Genomic DNA, 25,299 nt, shown 5'->3' with positions numbered 1-25,299 from the left:
TTTTGAAAAGAGGTAAAGAGTTTAAGAGGCAAACATTAACTTCTTTTATAGAATGGGCTCTATCATTTTAGATATGTCAGTGGGTTACTTACTGGCTAACTACAATTTTCCTCTTTTTATGTGCCAAAGGAAAGCTACACTATAGCAGCTCAATTATCCTGGTGAACTCAGTCTCCTGGGAAACCCAACTTTAGTCTATTTTTCACACTAAAGATCAAAAATTATACCCTAGATCATTACTCAGACTAGGTCACCTGCTTCCTCATGAGTGAGAAAATAAGGTGTTTTTTAAATAGTTATAATCTAAGTAATTATATATATTTTCTTCCTAGTTAAGAAAGACAAAAACAAACAAACAAACAAACAAACAAACAACCCTACCCTACAGTGATCCTTTAAAAACTGTCTAGAGAGGAGTCCAAACAAAGGACATCACTGTTACAGGTTATGGTTCTACTGGAACACACTTGTACTTCAAGTATGAGGCTAAGAAGATAAACCAAGCACTTCTTTGAGGAGTCAGGAAATAAGAGGCTGCTTTTAGACGGTATTTTATGTTACTTATACCTGAGATTTACAAATAAAGTATTGCATTTGATTGGACTATTATAATAATGTTTACAATAAAAAAAAAGAGATGTCACAGAACTAAAGGTAGGATAGGAGTAGACATGGGTCTGGGAGGAGTTGGTAGTGATCATTATCAAAAGATATATGACAGTCTCAATCATTAAAAAACATTTTTAAAAACTTCATTTCGTTGTCAACTGCATGTATAAAGAGGGTAACAGTAAGTTACTGTTTGATTCTAATATAACTATGTTATCTAAGAAGCATGCCAATGATAAACCACATGAAGATTGAAGAGGTATGTGACTGTTTTTCTTTGTTGCTTTTTAAAAACTTCTCTGTGCAACAGCAGCCCTGGCTGTCCTCAAACTCAGAGATGTGCCTACCTCAGCCTCCTGAGTGCTAAATCACTCTTGAAAAAAGCTAGCAAAGTCTGTACAAATGTCTAAGCATGTGAGTTAGGGCTTTGTTTCCACTGTTTCCAGATGTTTGCGTTTTCTTTGCTGTAGTAGCACCTGCCATGTCAGAAATGCTCATTTTGTTTGATACTCAGACAATCTGTAGAGAATGTGGAAAAGTAACCTCAGCCTTTCAACAATGAATTTGTGTATTCTATTCAGTTCTTCATAAGGTTGGTGGTCACCATGGGAACAGAGAACATTATTATATATTTATAGAACACCTGTAACAGAGTCTGATACTTTTTAATATATCAAATTAAATAAAAAAAGAGCTGATCTGCATTTTCTTCTCCCAACAATATCAAAAGAAACAGGCTTTTAGCTCACATTTGTGTGGTTAAGGACATTAAACCTGGAGCCATACATGTGCAAAGCAAGCCTCTACCACTGTGCTGTATCTCCAACCCATCTATTTGTATGTTTAGGAGTATTTGGATTCTGTCTAAGCTCCACCCCACAGTTACCTAGCAACAGCCAGGTATGCCCCTCCCCACAGTTACCTGGCAACAGCCAGGTCTGGCCCTCTATAAAAGGGGCTGCTTGCCCCTCCTCTTTCTTTTATTCTCTTATCCTTTTCTTGTTCTCTCTTGTGCTCTTGGGCTCTTCCCTTTCCCCCTCTCTCCACTTGGTCATGGCTGGCCTCTACTTCTCTACTCTGTGCTTCTCTCCGCCTTTCTCTGCCTCTACTACCCCCTTAACTCCCCTCCCCATTCCCCAAATAAACTTTATTCTATGCTGTACCATCATGTGTAGTCCCTCAGGGGGAAGGGATGCCTCAGCATGGGCCAGCTGTGGCACCCCCTTCCCCCACACCACCATAGAACATATTCTTGCAGTTTTCTCTTTTTATGATCATAACAAGGAGGGTCTTGCTAAGTTTAGCCTTGAACTGACTCTGTAAGGCAATGCTCCTGCTTCGACCTCCTGTGTAGCTGGGATTCCATTGTTTATCTCTGAAGGTTTCCTTGTATCTTACTGTCTTTTTTGCTTTGCTTTAACCTTTTAGGTAAGATTAAGTCCTAGTGACAGGAAAAACTCTAAAAGTTTCAAGTGCTCTAAGAAATAGTCAGAGGACAGTACATCTCTCTCTTCAAAATAGGCCCAAGGTTTTAAAAAAAAAAAAGTGCTAGTGTTGCTGAAGGATTCTCCTCCCTTCACTCCTCCCTCCCTCATCCTTCCACTCCCCACTTCCATATCTTAATCCTTGACCTCAGTTACTACAGTTCTGAGGGTGTATTTCAAAAGAGTAAGTGCTAACCTTAGTTCTTTGGTTTGATCCAGGTCTGGTAATTATATACTGACTGTTAAAATTCCCCTTGTAGTTCTAATTCAATGGTGTAGCACTTACTTTCTGTCAAACAGCCGGAGCAGTGCTGTTGGCTGGAATGTTTACCTGATAGACTGCATCATTCTCTTAAGAGTAAGCCATCACTTAAGCCTTTGTCAAGGACAGGGACCACATACTAATCAATTCTTCTACTTATAAAGAATGTATAATCACTACTAAAAGGTTTAGATATATTTGTTTTATGTGCATTTAGCTTTTACCTGGTGTGTATCTGTACACAGGCATGCCTAGTGTCTACAGAGGTCAGAAGAAGGTGTCAGATTACCTAGAATTGGGAGTTACAGATGGTTATGATTCACCATGTGGATGCTGGGAACTGAACCTGGGTTCTTTGCAAGAGCAAAGGTGCTCTTACTTGATGACCCACCTTTTTTATTTATTTTTTTATTTTTTTGGTTTTTTCGAGACAGCATTTCTCTGTGTAGTCCTGGAACTTACTCTGTAGACCAGGCTGGCCTGGAACTCAGAAATCCACCTGCCTCTGCCTCCCAAGTGCTGGGATTAAAGGCATGCACCACAACCGCCCAGCTATTTTTTTTTAAGTAGCTAAATTAAAATATCTAATAGTATCCAAATGAATTTTTGTTGTATTCTTGATAAATGTTGTATAAATGTTACCTTTGTAATATAAACATAACAAAATATCTCTCAAGTATATCACTGATGAATTAATTATACAAAGGAGCGAATGAGCTCTTAATTTTCAGACTCAAATAAAAAGGTTCTATATACTTCCTTTTTAAAGACTTTAGAAAAATGGTCCCTGCTTCCTTTCCCTCCCCTCCAGCGTACTACTATCAGAGCCGCACAGTGAAACATGTAGATGAACACGGTCAAAGCCAGCTAGAGTCCATGGCTACTCCATTTTGGCATTAGGCAGGTACTAGATTAAAAGCCACCCTGTTAAGTAACGCTTAGCAGAGTTAGATAATATGATCAAGAAATAGGATCAGTAACAAGATTTATTCATACTATTGCAATAATTAAATTCTAAAATACATTTTAAAGTTTTACAAAATACAAATGGAGCCAGGCGGTGGTGGCGCATGCCTTTAATCCCAGCACTTGGGAGGCAGAGGCAGGTGGATTTCTGAGTTCGAGGCCAGCCTGGTCTACAGAGTGAGTTCCAGGACAGCCAGGGCTACACAGAGAAACCCTGTCTTGGGGGAAATAAACAAAAACAAAAACAAAACAACCCCCCCCCCAAAAAAACACCAAAATACAAATGGAGTTGAAGGTAGACTCATTATTCTTAAGAAATTTTAAGATAAGATCTCATGAATGTCAGGCTGGCCTTCAACTTATTCTACATCCAAGGAAAACCACAGACTCCTGACCTCCTACTTACCTCCAAAGTGCTAAGATGATGGGTGTGTCTCCAGGCCCAGCTTCTCTGATTCCTAAACAACACAGACCTATTCTCTAACTTCAATGCATTGTTCCCCCATCACTCTGGCACACCCAACAACTTCTGCCAGCCAATACACTGAAACAGGGCTCAAAGAAGAGAGCTTATTAAAGCCCCGTGTCTTTCCTAATGCCCACTGTATTTACAAAATCCTATCACTGCACATAATATTGACATCACTTCTAAACATACTAAGAACACATTGGAGACCCCAATTTTGAAAAAAGCAAGACCCAAGAGAATTATACTTTGTTTTAGGGCTGATTTAAAAACAAAAACAATATAATTTTTAACATTTTCATTTGAAAAGCTAGCAATATTAAGGGTCTTTATTTTTGTTTTGCTCTAGTGGGTCCACCACGGTGAAGACGCTAATGAAACAATTTTTTTCAAGAAATGTGTAACTAGGAAAAACCAGTAACAACCTTTCACTCTCAAAAAAAACAAAAACAAAAACAAAACAAAACAAAACAAAACAAAACAAAAAAAACAACTGCTAAAGACTTTTTTTTTCTTTTCAATAGCAATCTAGAAATAGAGACTCACAATCAAATCCAACAATCTTAGAGCTGAACATTTTAGAACTTAAATTGTTTTTCCCAAGTTCAGAAGCAATGGCTGACAACACCCAATAGAGTACTTTTCAAACATATAAATATTTCTGGAGCAAAATATGATTGCTTGTAAATGTGTCTTATTTTAGTTTAGATACAGAATATCTATCAAAAAAAAGTTAATTTCAGATCAATCAAGTTTTGTGGCCAATTTATGATTTTGGAACATTGTAGATTTTGCATAAAGACCATGGTTTCCATGGCAAATACCTTAATTCTATTTATAGCTTAACTGACAATTGGTCTTACAAATCAATTTGAACCTTGTGATTTAATTCCTAAAATTCTATCATCTTCTACTCCCCTAAAAAATGTTTATCCTACAGCTTGCTCAGAGCAGTGTGAATTTAACTGTAAGATTTCTGTATGTTGGATGTCTTCTAGCAATTCCTAACACATAGTGATCAGGGATTTATCCAACTTATTTTGTAGAAATGTCAATCTATCTAACAGCTACTTATAACAATGTCATCTGATCAAATATTTAATGTTTTTGCTGAATTAAATATATAGGCATCTTCCTAGCTAATCTCCATTTCTGTAATAAAATCCCTGTCAGATACAGCATACTAAAAACTTGGGGATGGCTTCACAAAGGTCTATATATAGAGCAAGAGGAATTATCTCTGCATTAGCCCTGAGTTAGAAGGTGACACTGAGTTTGCATATTTTCTATTTCCTCGACCAATTTCAGCACATATTTTTGTACTGATAGTGCAGTCTCTAAATCTCAGTTGTTTTTCCCATTACTCCTTTTCTCTTATCTGATCTCTTTTTCATTAACACGCATGTTCTGAACTCTGAGAGTAAAATAAAAAAATAACTTTTCTCTTGATTTAAAAAGTCAAACAAGGGCTGGAGAGCTAGCTCAGCAGTTAAGAGCACCGACTGCTCTTCTAGAGGTCCAGAGCTAAATTCCCAGCACCACATGGTGGCTTACAACCATCTGTAATGGGTTCTGATGCCCTCTTCTGGTGTGTCTGAAAACAGCAACAGTGTACTCACATATAAAATAAACCTTAAAAAAAGTAAAACAAAAAAATAGTCATACAAAAATATCTGCCTTCCCTTAACATTTTAAACTTCAGAACAGTTATCAAAATTATATTAAATTGCTCCCTATAAGAGGTTACATATTACAATGGTTTAATTCATAATTCTAAGGACAATCAAGTATTTATTCTTTTATGGTATGAGATAAAATATTTTCTCATACTATATTCAAATTAGAAAATTCTCTATACATTTCTAGTTAAAAGTTTTTTTAACAGCTCATAAAATATGTATATAATTTACTGTTAGGAGTACTGTTAGGTTTGTAACTAGCATAAAAAGATATATAAAAATCTGGACTCTAACAATAAAATTGAGTAGCTATACAAAATATAACTGTCTATTCCCCCACCTCCACTCATTTTTACTGTTTTATATAGTTTGGGGGAAAATAAAGAAATGTATGTTTGAAAAGGAATTAAAAAAAAGTCTTGACAAAAACATAGTACAATGATAGAGAATATATCCTCTTGGAATTCAAGAAATCAAATCCCAGTTATAACACTGACACAGATGACACTATACTAGTTAATTTTCTATATCTGTTTCATCATCTATGAATGGAGGAAAAAATAGTATCTACCATACCAAACTTAACGAGACTTTTTGTTTCGCAATATGGTCTCCCTATGGAGGTCAGGCTAACTTCCTATGGAGGTTCATGATCTTCCTACTTCAACCACAAGAATAAGGGGACTATAGTCCTATACCCTATACTCAGAAATTAATTTTTAAGTAAGAAGTAAGCTTAGTAATAGAAAGAGAGAATAAGGATCCAATATAAAAAAGAAATGGGTGACATTAAGTACTAAAACTTAATGCAGTATTGTCAATCAACACTGATCTTAATCACTCTCTAAATACAGATGGTTTTAAGAAATTAAAAAAATACAATAAATTCATACTTTGTATTGTATTCACTGAAATATTGTTAACTAAAATAATTAGCCTCTACTCTTGGTAATAATCATATGTATCTTAAAGTCTAACATCTGTAAACTATTACAATGCCTAAAAGAAACCAAAATAATTTGCAGTTTATATGTATGGCTAGTACTCAGAATATCTCATCATCAAGATGTCTAATTTCTTGATCACATATGATAGTCCATTAAACATCTTATTAGCATAAAGTACTTTTTTTTAACAGACACACAGACCAATGAAATAGAACAGATAACCCAGAAACAAACCCATCAACTATAGCCATCTGATATGGACAAAGAAGTCAGAAGCATACACTGGAGAGAAGGCAGTCTCTTTATAACACAGTGCTGGAAACACTGAGTATTCACCTGTAGAACAATTAACGTTGAGTCCCTTCCCCCACCCTTTCCATGAGCAGATGTAAACAACATATATAGGAGTAGGCAAGGACATTGTGAAAAGGTCCCCGGTAGCTCAAAAAACGAAAACAAGAGCTGATGTGTAGCACAGCATGGAATTATAAACTCTCTGCACAACAAAGCAATTAAGAGTACAGAGCTATAAAACGGGAAGGAATCTTTTACTAGCTATACATCCAACGGGGGATTAATGCAAAAAAATAAAAAAACAAGCATACACAAACAATATTTTTAATACAATTAATAAATGGCCAAATGAATTGAATAGCCAGTTCTCAAAAGTACAATGGCCATAGGTTCTGCATCCTTAGCTATTGGGGAAACACAAATGAAAACTTCAATATGTCTATTTCATCCACTCAGAATGACTTTAAGCAAGATAACGAACAACTGAGGCTGGGGAGCATGCACAAGAGGAGGAATCCTTTTATACTGCTAATAGTGATAGGAATTAGTGTATCCACCATGGAAATATGTACAGAAGATTCCTTAACAGACTGAAAAGAGAACTACCATATAACCAAGTTATATCACAAAGGAATCTAAGTTAGCATATCGCAGACAACCTGAACATTCATGTTTATTTCTGCACTATTTTATTTCAATTTTAAAGTCCCATTTATTTTATATGTGCATGTGTGCATGGGTAGTTATCCAGATGTAAGAGTGCCACAGTGCATGTACAGAGGTTAGAGACCAACTACGGGAATCAATTCTCTCCTTCCACCCTGTGAAACCTGGGGATTGAACTCAGGTCATCAGGCTCAGCTCAGCAGTAAGCACCTTTACCCACCGAGTCATCTCACTAGCTCTACCGTAACACAATTCACAATAGCCAAACTGAGGAATCAGCCCAGATGTCTATCAGCATATGAACAGATAAAGAAAATATGAGCATACAATATGGTTGTGCTCACTACTAAAGAATAAATGTATGCCCTTCTAGAAAATCGGATGGAACTGGGGATTACCGTGTGAAGCAAAATAAGTCAACTTGGAAAGACAACTATTGCATGCTCTCTCTTTTGCAGAATCTAGCTTTAAAAATGTAAGATATAGAAGTGTAAGAGGAACTATCCAAGAAGAGAAAGGTGACCAGCAAGATAGGAAAGGTCCAGTAAAACGTGGCAATACAGTGTTGAATATAATCAAAGTACAAGATATAAATGTATGAGAATGTTATCATTAAACCCACTACTTTGTATAATGGATATATAATATTTATCAAACTACCTTGGCTCAGTTCCCAAGTCAACCAAACACTAGATGGAGCCTACCTGTCATCATCTTTGTCAAAGAGTTGGTAATACTCTCCACAGGCGTTCCAAAAGGCATTGTCCCGAGAGCTGCGCCTTCTTGGAGAAGGAGCTGTAGCTCCATTTTCTGTTACACGATTACGTTCTGTTTCCCTTTGTGTAGCTCTTGAGTAAGGTGGAGTTAAAAACATGCAGTCATTGTCTCCGTCATAATCGTCACACTTTATTATAGGGTCATCTGAACTACATTCCTCAACTTCCAAAGCCTCTCTCCATCTCTGAACACTTCTTTGTTTAGCCTCATGCCTATTAAAACCGATTTCTTGATCCACCTGGCTTGAACTTATCACTTTTCTAACTTTGGGCCTTACTACCTGTTCAGGAGAACTTCCATGGTGGTTGGCTGTATCACTAGTATTTTGTTCAACATGGCCTGGAACACAGTCTGCATCTTCAGTTGAATTTTCTGTCTGTCTTCCCTGATCAGTATCATCTTGTCGCCTCTTTCTAACAACACCATCTTCAGAAGACCTCTGAAATTCCTGCCCATTCTGATGGACAAGCTCAGCATCATCAGTAGAATTTTTCTCTAAAGGTGCTGAATCTAGCTCTTCAAACTCCTCACTTACTTCACCGTTGAGAGAGGGAATTGATGGTGACAGATCAGCGTACATCTCTGCCTCTCCATTTTCCAGCTCAAAGACTGAATTGCCTAATACCTTCTGACGTCTACCCACTTCCACAGCTTCAGTGCAAAGTTGAAGAGAGTCATTCTCATCGTGCTTGCTGTCTGGATCATAAGAGTCAGTAGGAACCAACACGATTCCATTCTGGACACTGGAGGCATTACAAACTGCGGGAGTATACTCTGTCTCAGCGTGATTGTGCAGATGCGTAGTGCTTTCTAAGGTCTCCCTGACTTCCTCACTATGACATACTGTGGCAATGGATGGACTGCTCTCAGTGGTTTGATTCAGTGCTGGACCACAAGTAGAAATTTCTGTTTCACTTTTTTCAACTGTAGGTTCACTAGGTAAAGAAGTATGGACTTGATCCAATGAATTGGAACCTTCATAAAAAAGGACAGAAAAAACATTATGGAGGGATTAATTTAGATAAAATTTGATATACTACCTGCTCTGTGGAAATGGCATTTCTGTTTGACAGTGCACCGAACATGTCTAGATTCCTTCCTGTGCTGCAGTAAAACTATGAGCTCAGCTGACGCCGGAGAGCCTCTCATTACCCTCTCCCTTGGGTTTCTGCTGTAGATCTTTTTTTTAACTTAAGTGTCAATATCAAAAATTTTCTCTATAACAAAAAAAGCTTTCTATACAGTGAGAAACAGAAGCAGCCAGAGAATAAGCTGTCTCCAACTGTTTTCCTCATCTATCTCTTAATTATAAAATTAAAAAACAAAAAGAAATATGATAGATATAATTTTAATACAAAGTAATAGAGCTGTGAGATTCTAATCATATTTTGATGTTAATTAAAAATTTACATCTTAGTTTCTAGACATTCGTATTTCTATGCCAAAAATGCATTATTATAATACATTTATTTATTTATTTATTTATTTATTTATTTATTTATTTATTTATTTATTTTGGATTTGGTTTTATCGAGACAGGGTTTCTCTGTGTAGCCCTGGCTGTCCTGGAGCTCACTCTGTAGACCAGGCTGGCCTTGAACTCAGAAATCCGCCTGCCCCTGTCTCCCAGAGTGCTGGGATTACAGGCGTGCACCACCACCGCCCAGCTATAATACATTTATAATTTAGGTATTAGAGACACAACTGAGACAAAACTGTATTTACTGTAATACAATAAACCATAGAAATAACTGAAATTTAATCTTATAACAGAAAACTTTCTATGAATGACTTAGCTACCAATTCAGATTCTGACATACAAATAACAATGAAAATATTCTACAATATCCAGTCTGCCTAGAACCAAAAAATTGAAACCAGAAGACTTTATATAAAACATACATAACAATGTTGTACATAATATCTGTATATAACATTTTAAACTACTGAAGAGTTAAGAATGTTTAATTGAATAACTACTGCCAGATACCTTGATGTTTATTTATATTTTAAAAATAATGAAAAAATAAGCTAGCTAAGTTATTTAGAGGAAGTTAAAAGAAAAGTTACTTAAATATAGTATGCAGGAAAAAACACTCACAGTTCACATAAAAAAGACTTAGCATGGCCTAGTTTCCATAAATAAATGGATTTTTAAAAAATTCTCAATAATTGAGAACAAAACCCTAAAGTTCTCTAGGTCTTGTAATTTGCAAGGCTTATGAGTGGAAAAAATAATATCCAGTTACATTCTGCTGTAAAGGTAAATACAGATGGGAGAGGAGCTGGCTGGTAGATGTGGCTATGCAATCACAGCTATAACAACTAGCTGTATTTTAGTGACTGGTCTTATTGAATCTTCTTCTGTATTTAATGTGTATGTTACTACTATTAAATTCAATAAAAATTTCAAAATAGAAAATACACTATATTTATAGTGAAAACCATATAAATTTTACCACAATAACCTTTAAGTGACTACACATTACATACCTGAGGTGTTTTCCTTTGGAACATCATCTAGTTCCAAAACTTCATAGTCATCACCAGCTCGACCCAAGCTTCTTTCGTGCCTGGTCATACATGGCTTAAAACTGACATACGCATGTCTTCTTCCGTATCTCCTGCCTGTAATAGTCTGATATCCTCCTGCTGGTTTAGGCCAAGCAGCCTTGTTGGATTCTTGATCCATTACTACTGAAAATATAAATTAAATTAAGAGGGCCAGCAATGACCTTTACTATGGCAACAAGTTGGGGGGGGGGAAGAGTCCTTCAACAAATATGCTATTATTCACTCAACTATATACCACTGAACAGGCGTAAATAGTTTAAATAGTATATGGATGACAAGAAACAACTAAACAGTTATGTACTGAAGCCCAGGGCAATATAAAATTCTCTAAAAGGAAACAATCATAGAAGAAGTCAAACACATGCTATTCCATCTTCAAAATTACAAATGGATGGTATACATTAAGCTAAGAATAGACACCATTATTTAAATAACTTGAATATTAATTCATATTTTACTAAAGAATATAATATTATGTATATGTAATAAATTTGCTTAGTCAATTATTTATTATGAATTGCTACAAAAAAGAAAAAAAGAAGTATTTAATCACTTGTCTCAATAATATAAGAATCAACATCTTTTACTACTATTCTAAAAGAACAGCCTCCAAAATGGAATGTAGGGTAGAAATGAGAGGGTGTTTTAATTTATAAATTAATCTTTATAAATATTGAGTAGCTATAGATGTTTTTAAAATGAGTCATTACATAAGATCATTATCAGAGGATAACATGTCACATGTAATATTCTTTTTATTTGGTTTGACTTTCTGAAACAAGTTCTCTCTGTACCCTTGGCTGTCTTAGAACTCTCTATAGACCAGGCTGGCCTTGAACTCAGAAAGATCCACCTTACCTCTGCCTCCCAAGTGCTGGAATTTAAACTATGATCCACTTTGCATGGTTTCATACTTTTAAAGTGGCCCGGGAATAAAAAAGAAGTCCTAAACACAGAAGCATAGACATGTCTCTTCCTTACCTGAGGGCTCTTTTTCAGTGTACTGTGACATGTGTGGCAGCGACTATGCTTCCAGTTCAGTAGAATTATGGATGGAATTTGGTTTTAACTTTCACAGGGAATAAGCTGCAAATGATTCCTATAAAGAAACAATGCATTAAGCAAAGTATTAGCAATAAAATAAATCAAAAATGGCAAAACTAAAATTAGTGAAGATATTGACCTTTTTTTACTTTGAAAAGTATAACTTGATTTGACAAAAGCAACAACAAAGAAAGGAACACCCCACACAATCATGCTTACATAACTTGTAAGTAAATAATCAAATACATTATTGACAAACTGACTGGGCAGTAGCTAGTTAGTTTTTATGTAACTAGACACAAAGCTAGACATATCTTACAAAAAGAAACCTCAGTTACGGAATTCTCCACAATGGATTGGGGCCTGTGGGCATACGCATTTTCTTGACCAATGACTGATTAGAGCACAGCCCACTTTGGCAATGCCACCTCTGAGCAGGAGGTCCCGAACTGCAAACTGAGAATGCACTCCAGTAAGAAGCATTTCTACTATGATCTCCAATTCAGTTCCTGCCTGGAGTTCCTGATTTGTTTTCCTTCAACGATGGACTGTTACCTGCACACCAAATAAACCTTTCCCTTCCCAAGCTGCTTGTGGTCATTGTTTTATCACAGTAACTGAGATAAAATAAAAGAGTAACCTAACCATGTAGTGTCTAATATGCTACTTTGGCTTTTCCATAAATTCATTTAGCTCTCACTAGCAAAATTCTTGTTAAGCCTAAAAATATAATCTTTACCTTAAAATGTTTAATGAAAAACTGAAATATTTAAAGAATACAAATAAAGATGTGCTTACCTATTATGATCAGATAATTTAATGCTATTGCTTAGTCTAAACAGTAAATACTACAACTTATCATTCAACAAGGTTTTTTTTTTAAAGTTTAACATTTTTCTTATTTAAACACTTTTAATATTTAAGCACCAAAACTACCACCAATTTTCTATTATCAACACAAAATTGTTAGATAAGCACTCTACAACTAGGCTATTATGCCTATTGTTACTTATATCAGCGAGCATACATCTACAGTCATTCATAAAAATCACATATTGTGGAATTTGATTTGGATCAAATCAAAGGCATATATAAAAATCTTAATTTTAGCCAGGCAGTGGTGGTGCATGCCTTTAATCCCAGCACTTGGGAGGCAGAGGCAGGCAGATTGCTGAGTTGTAGGCCAGCCTGGTCTACAGAGTGAGGTCCAGGACAGCCATGGCTACACAGAGAAACCCTGTCTCAAAAAAACCAAAGGGGGGGGGGAATAATTTTACCATGCTACCAAAACCCACAGGTTCTCATTAACACTGCTTTCCTAAGAAAGTCTGAAATAACCTGACTTCACAGACCACTGTTAAGTACATGGCAATCTTTAAAAATCCTCACAGCTTTAAGGTCACATTACAAATACTTTATCTAAAGTCTTAGGACAGCCTATATTCAAACATGTTCCAAGCACTATTTTCAGAGCTCAGAATGTAAGAATTAAAAAAAGTGAATGGATTTATCTGCTGACCTAAGACAATAGTGCCAAATACAAATAAAATAAGGAACAAACACATACTATATTCCTTTATCCTAGATTAAAGAAGAGAACTGTGTTAGGTAGTGTTTTACTGCTTTGAAGAGACAAGGCAACTCTTATGAGGTCAACACTTAATTGGGGCTGGCTCACAGGTTCAGAGATTCAGTCCATTATCATCAAGGCAGGAGCATGGCAGCATCCAGGAGGCATGGTGCAGGAGGAGCTGAGAGTTCTACATCTTCATCTGAAGGCCGTTAGCAGAATACTGACTTCCAGGCAGCTAAGACAAGAGTATTAAAGCCCACACTCACAGTGACACACCTACTCCAACAAGGCCATAACTTCTAATAGTTCCACTCCCTGGGTCAAGCATATTCAAACGATCACAAGAACAAAGAGTTATTAGAAGGAAGAATTTTACTGAGATGGAATCATTGCCGCAAACATAAAGAGGAGGGAAACACTGGGAAAGAACATTTTAGTTATAATAAAAAATTATATAATGCAATGCCCCATAGACTCTCCCATAGGCTAATGGGAGAAATGTGGGCTTTTATTCTGAGATTGAAAGTCAGTGAACAGTCCTGAGCAAAGAGACTTCATCTGACTTCTATTTTAACCTGGCTACTTTGTCAAATATCTTAAATGTGCTTGGTGGGGGCATTGTCAGGAAACTTGGGTGCAAGATCAACAAAATAATAACAACAAGATATCAGAGTGCTTTAGACTAGGGTAGAGGTCTGACATTCTATGATCTAGAGGCAACATTACTAACTGTTATGAGATAGAAAAGAAGGCACAGGGTCCATTTTGAAGCCTGGGAAGGCACAAGGTCCATTTTGAAGCCACTAAGTGACAAAGAAAACAGCTGCAAATTTGAACAAAATACCTTGAGTTTAGTTTTGAATATGTTATGCACAAGAGAGTTACTACACATTAAATTGTGTTAAATCCAAGACTGGGCTTAACTGGAGAATTCTGAGCAATTAGTATAATTTTGAGTTTTTTTTTTTTTTTTTAACAGCACTAAAAGGACAAGCCTGAAATGTGACAACAAACCAACAGGAGAAGCCAGAGAAGGGACTGAGAATTGTAGATGCGGAGAATAAAGAATTTCAAGCGTACTTTTCAGAATATGGACCAAGAATGGACATGAACACACCCACAAAAGCTTCAACCCACAAACTGCCCTGCCTACAAGATGTGCAGGGATAAAGATGGAGCAGAGACTGAGGGGACAGGCAACCAATGACTGGCCCAACCTGAGACCCATCCCTTGGGAGAGAGCCAACCCCTGACACTATTAATGACATTGTCTTCTATGCTTGCAGACAGGGACCTAGCATAACTGTCTCCTGAGAGGCTTTATCCAGCAGCGGAAAGAAACAGATCCAGAGACCTACGGTCAACATCAGATGGAGCTTAGGGAATCTTGTGGAAGAGTCAGGAGTACAATTAAATGAGCCAGAGTGGTCAAGGACACAAGGCCTACAGTCAACTAACCTGGGCCCATAGGGGCTCACAGAGAATGAACCACCAACCAAAGAGCTTGAATGGACTGGACCTACGCTCCCCACACATTTGTAATATGAGCAGCTTGATCTTCATGTGAGTCTCCAACAACTGGAGTGAGGGCTGCCTCTGACTTCTGCCTGCCACTGGATCCCCTTCCCCTAGCTGGACTGCCTAGATGGGCCTCATTGGGAGAGGCTGTTCTCAGTCCACCTAAGACTTGATGTCCCAGGGCAGGGTAGTAACCAAGTGGGGCTTCCCTTCTCTGAGAAGAGGGGGTAATGAAGGGGGGAGGGATCCGTGAGGGTGAGGGACTGGGGAGGAGGGGGGCTGCGACCAGGATGTAAAGTGAATAAATAAATTAATGGGAGAAAAAAAGGGATAGAGCTATGTGACATATTTGAGTACTTTGAGAAAAATCCCAAGAAAGGAAGAGTCTAGTGACCTCAGTTTCTTCAAAATGACAGAACTGGTTTTGAAAAGACTATGCTTTTGTGCTCCTCTCAGGTGTAGCAAGTAAGAGTGAGTTTACTTCCAATTATTATTACAAATGGCTACTGTTATTTGTTCATATGCTTCTATGGAAAAACATGTTTTTGTGGCATGCAGCTTATTCTCCGAGTGTAGCTTACCTTTGTAATTGTATACTTTACACATGTGACTCCTCCTAGCCCAGAATAAAATTAGTCTGCTCCTTTGAATAAAGAACATTACACAACTATGAACTTTCAAATTTCATTTGTAGATCAATATCGGAGGGTAGGAAATTATTATCCAGCTAGTAAGCTATGGCATCTTCTTATATGAACTGAATTTGTGACTATAAAAACTATCCAACCATCTGATATTCTGTAGACAGAATCTTTATTGATGGCTCATCTAATAATATAGGTGGGATTTGTGATCTAGATATTCTTTTTCCTCAGCCCAACACATGGAATAGTTTTGATTCACTTATTGCAGTTAATTAATAAACCCTTAAATACTGTTTCAGGTTTTGCTTATGTTGTAGGATATTACAGTAATATAGTTCCCTGGTTTTACTGTAGAGGGAAATAATCAAGCTGATGAATTAACCTGTAATTACTTTTCCCGACATAAAAAACAATGGAAAGGGGTCTGCATCTTCATTGCAGATTGATCCACTGAAACATCATGGATTCCTCTTTAGCCCTCTTAGGCTCCTCTGGCTCCAAATCATTAATGACTATGGAGAATAAGGAGACAGTGAAGTCACCAGAAAGACGGCAAAACTCCATCTAGTCCAAGGACAAAAGGAGAATGTGAACCATGTCATCAGAAGTCAAGACTGCCCACCTGGAGCCAAGTTAAGGCCCTATGCATCAAGGAAGAGATCATTCTATGATATACAGAGCCCTAGGTCACCTGAGAATCATTTTCTGATGATGATAGCTGCTTTGACCTGTGCATCTGCAGTGAGTGCCACTGAGTATGTGTATTGGTCTTACGTTTCTCACTCTCCTCTGTTTCAATGTTTAGGTTGGATGGATCCAGCTCCTGTTTATCTTTACTAGTGACTCTGTGTTTATGACTGGACCTTGGGACTGTAATAGACTCATTTATTCATCTGAAGAAGGGTCTGCATTCATTTATTTACTTGGGATTTTAATCACTTTCTATCTGTATAGGAGGTTATAACATTTATATTCCTATTAAAGGGCAAATATGGCCTTATATAAGAGAGCAGAACTACTAAGCACATGGGTCTCTTTGAAAGGTATCCACCTAGAGCTTTCTTACCAGTATAATAAGTAATCAATAGTACGGACACTGTTTGGATCCCTGTCCTTGGCAGCAGAGTATTAAACACAATGCTTTCACTGTTCTGTTATTATTATGTTTATAATTTGCTTGCTTATAAGATACTCATGCATCAAGTGGCAATAAGACTTATCTACAACATCTCAAATCAAAACCCCTCTGAAAAGTCTGCATTTTAAAAAAAAATCAAAAAGGGAGAGATAAAGGAACAAGGTCAAGAATGGAGTCATGAGAGATTTCTGAGTGACTGAGATAACTCCAAGGAACCAAGATAAAGAGTCTTGTGACCTCAGTTTCTTCAAAAACAAAGAAACTGTTTCTGAATCATGCTTTTGTGACCCTTCTAGGTGTACCACATAAGGAGTGAGTTTATTTCAAATTACTCATTACAACTGGCTATTGTTATCTGTTTATATACTTCTATGGAAAAACAGGTTTTTGCCATTTATGGCTTGCCCATCATGTGTGGCTTATCCACCAAGTATATAATCACTAGTTCCTGTGATTGTACACGTTACTCATGTGACTCCTCTTAACAATCCGAGTATAAACAGTATGGTCCTCCGAATAAAGTTAGCTACTGCATAAAGACTTTAGTCAACCTTATTTATTGGCATCATTTCCCCAGGTCCCACCCCCTTTAGAGTGGTGAACATGTGCCAAACAGTAAAAAACTATGAGGCCTACAGCTAGTAGGTGGTAAGAAGGAAGACACTAGAAGTATTGTTAAAGCAGCACTGGTCTCTTCAAACCCTTGATAGGAATGTGGATGCAAGGAAAGGAATTAGAAACAACAGGAATCATAAAAAGTACCATGTTTAAAAATCTATCCTTAAAGATACTCTTAAACTGGATGTGGTACTTCACACCTTTAATCCCAGGCAGATCACTGGTAAGTTTGAGACCAGCCTAGTCTACACATCCAATACCAAAGCCAACAAAAACTATACAGTTAGAGCATGACTTAAAAACACACCAGCAAACCAAACAAACAAAATTCTTGGAAGGCGTTCAACATTTTGATGTAAATGTAAAGTTCCATTACCAGTTACTGTTGTGGTATCTTTCGACTGTACACTAAATCATATTCACCCCCAGCCTTCCACTGTCCCTTTTGTAGAATATTCCCAATTATTTCAGAGTTTATGAAGAAGATAAACTTTAATTTCTTTTGCATAAATTATAAAACAACCTCATTAATCTATCACAATTTAGGATAGTTAAAAACCGAACCACTTTTGTAAATCTTGAAGGTAATATTTCCTGACATTTATCACTGAAAGGGAAATATCAAGCCAATTTACTACTGCTTCAGTAGGAAAACCACATTTTTCTCTGTGAGCTATTTGGTATGTGTTGCCGAAGTGAGCACATCTGTGAGCTATTTGGGATCCTGTCTTAATAAGCTGATATCCTGCAATTCCAAAAGTATGTACTATTTCAATTTTTTTCCTTCATAATAACAGGTGAACTATTTTAATTAAGACTTTTTATCAGTGTCACAAAGATGTCTTTTTCTTTCCTATTATTTGACCAACATGGATGGATTAATCTTTTATTTTTAAAACTTCTACATTTTCATTCTATAGATGAGAGATTTAAATCACATTCCTAGCTTTCCTTTATTCGCTATAGCAATTTACAACTGTATTTCTTTCTTTTTCCCCTTTTCGCTATTATTTTCAATCACATTTTTTTGCATTATATAGACGACAATGTCTCTCTATATACCAATTTTCTCTAATGCCATTATAATCTACCATCTGTGGCAGTTTTATCTTTTTCCATACCCCCCTGGAGTATGAAAACTGAAACAGGGAGAAGGCACACAGTAAAGTTTATAGTTATGGGTCAAGATTAAATTATTAATTTGCCAGTTTGGAGTTTGTTCCTAAAGTAAACTGGAAGTATTTGGCCTGTGAATTTTTCTAAAAATATTTTCCTCCAGAATTATTATGACTGTATTATATTTATGATAACTATTTTAAATGCTTTGAGTTTTTAAATACACTTCCAGTTAAAACTGTGTGGGTGCTATAAAGAGGGTCAAGTCTGAAATCCTGAGCTACCCAGTGCTAGCTGAGATAACTACTGATTTATTTAAGACATTATGACACTAGTTCCAGAGAAGCTATACAAACTTAAACTAAACAAACCAGAAAGACAAGCATGGGCATAGGACAAAAATGCTTACAGTAAACTACTTAACTTACAATGACCTGGTTTTATTTTATTGACTACACTGTATCTGTTGTATTAGCTAACAGACTAAGATGAGTATTCTTGGTTGTCGACTACATTTGGAATTAACTAAAATGCAAGTGGCTAGGTACACTTGTGAGAGATTTTTTTTTTCTTAATTAAATCATTGGAAGTGGAAGGACCAATTTTTTAATCTGTATCTTTTTGAAGTGGGAAGATCCACCTGTAACCTGGCCCACACCTTCTGCTGGCAACCTGGATAAAAGACATGGAAGATGGTTGCCCTTTTTACCTGCTTATTCTTGCTTTTGCTGACAAGTCTCTCACTGGTATTAGAGTCTACTTCTTTGGGATTCTGGTATAGACTAATGACTAGCTGAAGGACCTAATGTTGGAAGACAGCTATTATTGGATTAACTGGACCACTGCCTGTAAGTCATCTCTCTCTCTAGCTCTCCATATATATATATATATATATATATATATATATATACACACACACATACACACACATACATACGTACATATATGGAGCTATACACACATATATATATATGTGTGTGTATGTATATATACATATATTCATATTCATTCTCTAAGTTTTGTTCCTACAGAAAACCCTGATTAATAAAAATACTATGTATAATATTTAAATTATAAATAAATAAGTGAAAGGAGCTGAATGAGGTCCTTTCATTGATGGAAATACGGTAACAGAAAGAAGGCTAAGAGCTGGGCATATACTGAGTCAAACTCAGATGCTCAAACAAATAATTGCTCTTGATATTAGAAACCCCTTTTGTGATTTGTCTCTAAATAAGTGTGATTTTGTGATATGCAAGCTCAGGTAAAAGAAATTATAGTCTTCTTGTGCTCTCTCAGCTCACTCTAGAAGAAGCAGCTGCCCCATTAGGAGATCACTCAACTAGTCCAATGCAAAGAGCCACATGGTGAAATACTGATCATTCTTCTTCCTGTCCAGAGTCACTGAGGTCTTCTTTCACATGAGACTAACTTCTAAGTCAAGCCCTCATGACTGACTTTCTGAGAAGCCTTAAAGTAAAACCACTTAGGAGCCAGGTTGCGCTTCAGAGACAGTATATGTTTACTGCAGGGCAACACATTGACTAGGTATCTTATAGGTAACATACATAAATAAAGTGTTTAGATACTGAATTTTCTTATATTAGAACAAAGTTTTCTATTCATCTCATGAAAATATACTTTTTATTTTGAACAAAAAGATGTGAAAATGGGAGGATCAATATTAAATATACTGTCTTTTGTTGTTTTGAAATTTCAGAATTGTTGATATTTTTACCGAAGAGCACTTACTTTATTTACACGATGTTTTAGCAGAGAAAGAGTGAAATGAGTTTATAACAATGTTACTTTCTTTTCACCTGTCTTGGAATCACTGTTATCTTATACTGTTATCTTCCTATTTTCAGCAGCTAAGCACATATTTTAAGAGGTATTATGTAAAAAAATTCTGAATAACAATCAAAGCTTCCATTTAGTGATTTATTATACCAGCTTACTCCTTTCAGCTCATCAATACAGTTAGCTTTTCTATCCATAAGCACATATGTTGGCTTATAATACAACTAAAAATTGCTCTGTACACCTGTTTTCTACTTATTAGATACATGATAAAAAAGGACGAGGTAGTATCATTCCTGTTATCTCACTAAAAACTAGAAACATTACAGCTAATTATAGAAAAACAAGTATTCAACCACTATAGCTGGAAGCTATATAAGAAATATTTCAATATATAACTGCCAAATACCACTAATGAACAACTGGAGAGATGTAGAGAACTGTAGAGAGTTCAGAGATGAACTGAAAAGACTTCATGGGTATCAATTTAAAAAGTACAACTGCTGGGCTGGAAAGGCGGTTCAGCAGTTAGGAATGTGTACCGCTGTTCCAGAAGGTCTGAATTCATTCCCCAGCATTCATGTCAGGCTTTATCAACACTGCATGTACTTCCAGAAATCTGACACCAACTTTGGCTTCTTTAGACACACACACATGTGACATAGATTCACAAAGACACATATATATTAGTAAAAAAAAAAAAAAAAACCAAACAACTGTTCAAACTCAGAGATTAATCAGTTTTGCAATTCATAGGAACACTGAAAAACCACTAAGTACATTATTATCGCTGGTAAGCATAAATGGTTAAGTATGTTTAATTATTCTTCTTTAAGAACATTTTAGTTCACTGCTAAAGAGAAACAAACTTAGAATTCATGCAGAAAAAAATTACATTATAAACATAACCCAATCACAAAGTATATCACCTTTAGGCCAACTAAAAATCTTCCTAGTTAAAAAAATTATTACCTCCAATTCTCATCATTAAAACTCTACCAAGGTTTATAAATTATTACAGTTTCAAAAATACATATTTTACACACTGTTTAATGTGTGTGTGTGTATGTATATACGTGCTATTGCTAAAGACACCATGCATTTTGCATGGCTCAGACACTCCTGGGCTACATCTGACCTGAATGAAAGCATCCTCCATGAAGACCAACTAGATTTCATGCTATCTCAAAATGCCATGCAAACTTCCAAAGGAGAGAGGCTAACAGTTTCACCAGCTCTGACCCCTATGAATCCCAGCAATGACCAGCATGGCATGATGACAGGATAGCCTGATAATCCAGTAGTAGTGGCATGACCTTAATCAACAGGAGCCAACAGTTCTCAAATTAGACTTAAGACCCATTCAACAAGAGGGAAACATTCCTGGTACTGAAAACCTAGCCAACGACCTAGAACTAGCAAAGTCCTGGGCTTGACAGAGAACTACAACCATCACTTTACTAAACCTGCATAGTCCCTAACCACATTCTGAATATTTGTCCTTATACCGTCTTAGGGTTTTACTGCTATGAACAGACACCATGACCAAGGCAAGTCTTATCATTTGATTAGGGCTGGTTTACAGATTCAGAGGTTCAGTCCATTATCATCAAGGCAAGAGCTTGGCAGCATCCAGGCAGGCATGGTACAGGAGGAGCTGAAAGTTCAGCATCCTCATCTAAGACTGCTAGTGGAAGACTGACTTCAAGGCAGCTAGGGTAAGGATCTTAAGCCCACACCCACAGTGACACACCTACTTCAACAAGGCCACACCTCCTAATAGGGCCATTCCCCCCCACCCCCGGGGGGCCAAACATATACAAACCATCATACCCACAGATAACTAGAGTCCTCACCACTCATCAAGAAAATTCTTTGCAACATATGAAGACCCATTACAGAAAACTACAACCAATCAAAATGCAGAGTTGTGGAACCCACAACTGACACCTACAAACTCTTGTACTTATGGCTCAGGGAACATTGTGGGAAGAGGGGGCAAAAGACTTAAAGGTGATTCTAAGCGTTACTTGAACTTTTATTTTAGTTTCACAGTGCAATTCAAAGTCACCTTTGAATACAGTATTGAATAATAGTCAAGGCTTGATTTTTTTGATTGATACACAGTTGATATAGAACAAGTTATAAAAATTTTGTAAGCTGTTATGTGGATGCTGGGAATTCAACGTGGTCCTTTGGAAGAACTGCCAGTGCTCTAAATCACTGAGCCATCTCTCTAGCCCCCTTTCTACTGTCTTTTTGTCTATGCATGTTCTAATCCAATGCTATCTTACTGTAATGTCACAGCAAGTTATGATCCTTAGACCTACTGGCATTTGAAATAAAAATTCAAAGTCTACTATATCAAAAAATAAAAATCTGGGGTTTTTGACTGCAAATGTATTTCGTTTACTTACCAAGTATGGAGAAATTGACATTTTTAACCATCTGGAACCTCCTACTATATAAACATGAAATAGTTATCAACATAAGCATTTTAAATGTTTCTGAATGCCATTGTAATTTTCAGTATTCAAGTCTTTTCCACATTAGATATCAGAAATACTTAGTTATTTTATGTATCTGGACAGTGTGCATTGTTTCTCTATTCTACATATACATTTTTTTGTTTTTTAAAGGTTAGAGTTTTGTTATGTAGTCTTGTCTAGCCTGTACTTCCTATGTAGACAAGGCTGCTACCAATCACCATTGCTCCCCGCTATTCTACATAAACTTTTTTTTTTTAAGCTACTGTTAGACAAATCCCAATTAATTTTAGAGGCATTTAGCCGGGCAGTGGTGGTGCACGCCTGTAATCCCAGCACTTGACAGGCAGAGGCAGGTGGATTTCTGAGTTCAAGGCCAGCCTGGTCTACAGAGTGAGTTCCAGGACAGCCAGGGCTATACAGAGAAACCCTGTCTCGAAAAACAAAACAAAACAAAAACCAAAACAAACAAAAAAAATTTAGAAGCATTTAGCCTATCCTTAGTAGTTTGCTAGTAAATATATTTGGGTTTTGTGGTTTACCAGTTTTATTTTATTTGGCAGAGGGTGATAAATAGAGCTCCAAAGCAATATTGAATAGAGAAGAGACAGTGGACAAGATTCAAGTTTTTCATTATGTTAATCACAGGAATTATTGTTAACACAATAACAAATTAAGGGTTTTTCTCTTCTCTTGGTTAACAGTATTCAACATAAATATTGAATTTTGTGATATGATTACTTGTGTGAAGGTATGAAGGACTTCATTATTCAGCTAAAGCAACAGACTGCTTATAGTTTAAAAATTAAAAACTGCATTCTTCGTAAGTCTATGCTGCTAATATCTGTTTTTAGATTACATTTCATTATTTCTATATCCATGTTGTAGAGAAATAATGACCTACAACTTATCTACTGTCACATCTAGTTTTCTTACCACAATTATGATTAAAAAAAAATAATAGGTGCTAAGATGTTTATTTGGTAATTCTCAGGAAAAGGCTCTCTAAATATAACATTTTATTTTATTTAAATGACTTCTCAGTGAAAACATGTAAGCTTGGGATATTCTTTTTGAAAAAGTTTTGAATAAATTCAACTTGTTTTACAAAGCACAACACAGATTTTCTATTTCCTCATGTGAGTTTGGGTAAATTTTATTTTTCAAGAACTTCAACTTTGTCCAGGTGTGATTGTGCATGCCTTTAATCCCTGTACTAAATCCTGGCACTCTGAAATGGAGGCAGAATGCCAATCTGGTCACCATAGCAAGTTCCAGGACAGCCAAAGCTACATAATAGAGAGTCTCTGTCTCAAGAAACTAGAAAGAATTATGACCTTTCACTTAAGTTGAAAATGTTAACAGAATAAACCTGCTTATAATTTCTTTTGGAAAATTTACAGTCAATAGTGAATTTCCTTTTCTCAACCCTGGTTTTATTAATTTGGTTTTTCTCCTTTTCCTCTTATCAATTTATTGTGATTTTCATTTTTTAAGGAGCCTTAATAATCTGGCTCTAAAATCTCTGCTTCACTAATTCCTGATTTTATATTACTTCCATATTTTTAGGGTTTGACTCATCTTTCCTTTAAAAGCCTTGACTATTAACATCCAACATTCTCTGACTTATATAACATTATAAACCTCAGCATCCCTTCTGTTGTGTTTTAGATATCCTGACCTATATAATTTTACTTTTCAGATAAAACAGTTTTCTAATTTTCACAGTAACTTTTAAAATATTTTTATATTCTTTTAGAATTTCATACAGGTATTTAAGGTGTTTTGATCATTTCCACCCCTACTCCCTCCTCCAACTCTTCTCAAAATCACCAACTCCTCCCAGAACCACCCACCTTCCTCCAACTGCATATCATTAAAAACAAGCAAACAAAAATACTGAGTTCAATAAGTTTTGTCAGCATGTACATGGGTCATCACTCCAGCACATAAACCTAGCTATGACTTTTGCCTAAAAAAAAAAAAAAAAAACAAACAAAACCTAACCACCACCACCACCACCACCACCACTACCACCCAGATTCTCCCTTCCCCAACAGCCATCAGTCAATTGCTAATAACTCCTCAGGCAGGAGTGGATCTCGGAAACACCTCCCCATCCACCTGGGCATTTTAACTAGTCTGATCTTGCACTGGTCTTGTACAGGCAACTGCAGCTACTCTGCGTTCATGAGTTAACACCACTAGACTTTTCTTTAAAACTTCTGTGTTGTGCAATACAACAAAAAACCCTTCCAATCAAAGAACATAAAAATATCTTAGATTTGGGTGAGAAAATAGATGGCAGGGAAAAAGAAGGGTAAGCTGTCTAAAAATTCAAAGTTGTAAGCTCAACTTCATCTAGCTCAGTAGCTGCACCGATATGCTTGAGTCCTTAAATAACAAGTTGAAAATACTGCCAGTCTGAGGACAGTAACCCACGCACATGGCACAAACAGGTGAAATTTCCTCTCTAGTGAAAGTTACTTTCTTTTCTTTCAACCATGTCAGAATTCCCACATATAAAATTTCACCCCACCCCAGACATACAAGAGCATACCTGAGGAATAAAGGGAGCTAACAGAAGGGACAGAACTGGAGAGTGACTAGAAGGACCAGACAGTAAGATTCTTTAATG

General features: G+C 36.4%; 1 protein-coding gene across 4 annotated transcripts in view; it reads right to left on the bottom strand.

Moving 5' to 3' along the window:
• Pja2 (praja ring finger ubiquitin ligase 2) overlaps positions 1–25,299 on the bottom strand; it is a 53,204-nt gene that overhangs the window by 17,782 nt on the left and 10,123 nt on the right. For 2 of the 4 annotated variants that reach the window (XM_052192124.1, XM_052192122.1), the window contains exons 2-4: positions 11,706–11,823; positions 10,644–10,847; positions 8,078–9,125 (exon numbers count right to left, since the gene is read on the bottom strand). In XM_052192124.1, the coding sequence (XP_052048084.1) occupies positions 8,078–9,125; positions 10,644–10,847; positions 11,706–11,736 (1,283 nt within the window). In that variant the 5' untranslated portion in view covers positions 11,737–11,823. The remainder of the gene's footprint in view (positions 1–8,077; positions 9,126–10,643; positions 10,848–11,705; positions 11,824–25,299) is intronic. The other 2 variants (XM_052192125.1, XM_052192123.1) reach the window with 1 other exon arrangement.

Source organism: Apodemus sylvaticus, chromosome 9 (assembly GCF_947179515.1).
Source record: "Apodemus sylvaticus chromosome 9, mApoSyl1.1, whole genome shotgun sequence".
Classification (NCBI taxonomy): Eukaryota; Metazoa; Chordata; class Mammalia; order Rodentia; family Muridae; genus Apodemus; species Apodemus sylvaticus.
The sequence above is the reverse complement of the archived record's forward strand: the minus strand, read 5'-3'. Positions and strand labels throughout refer to the sequence as shown.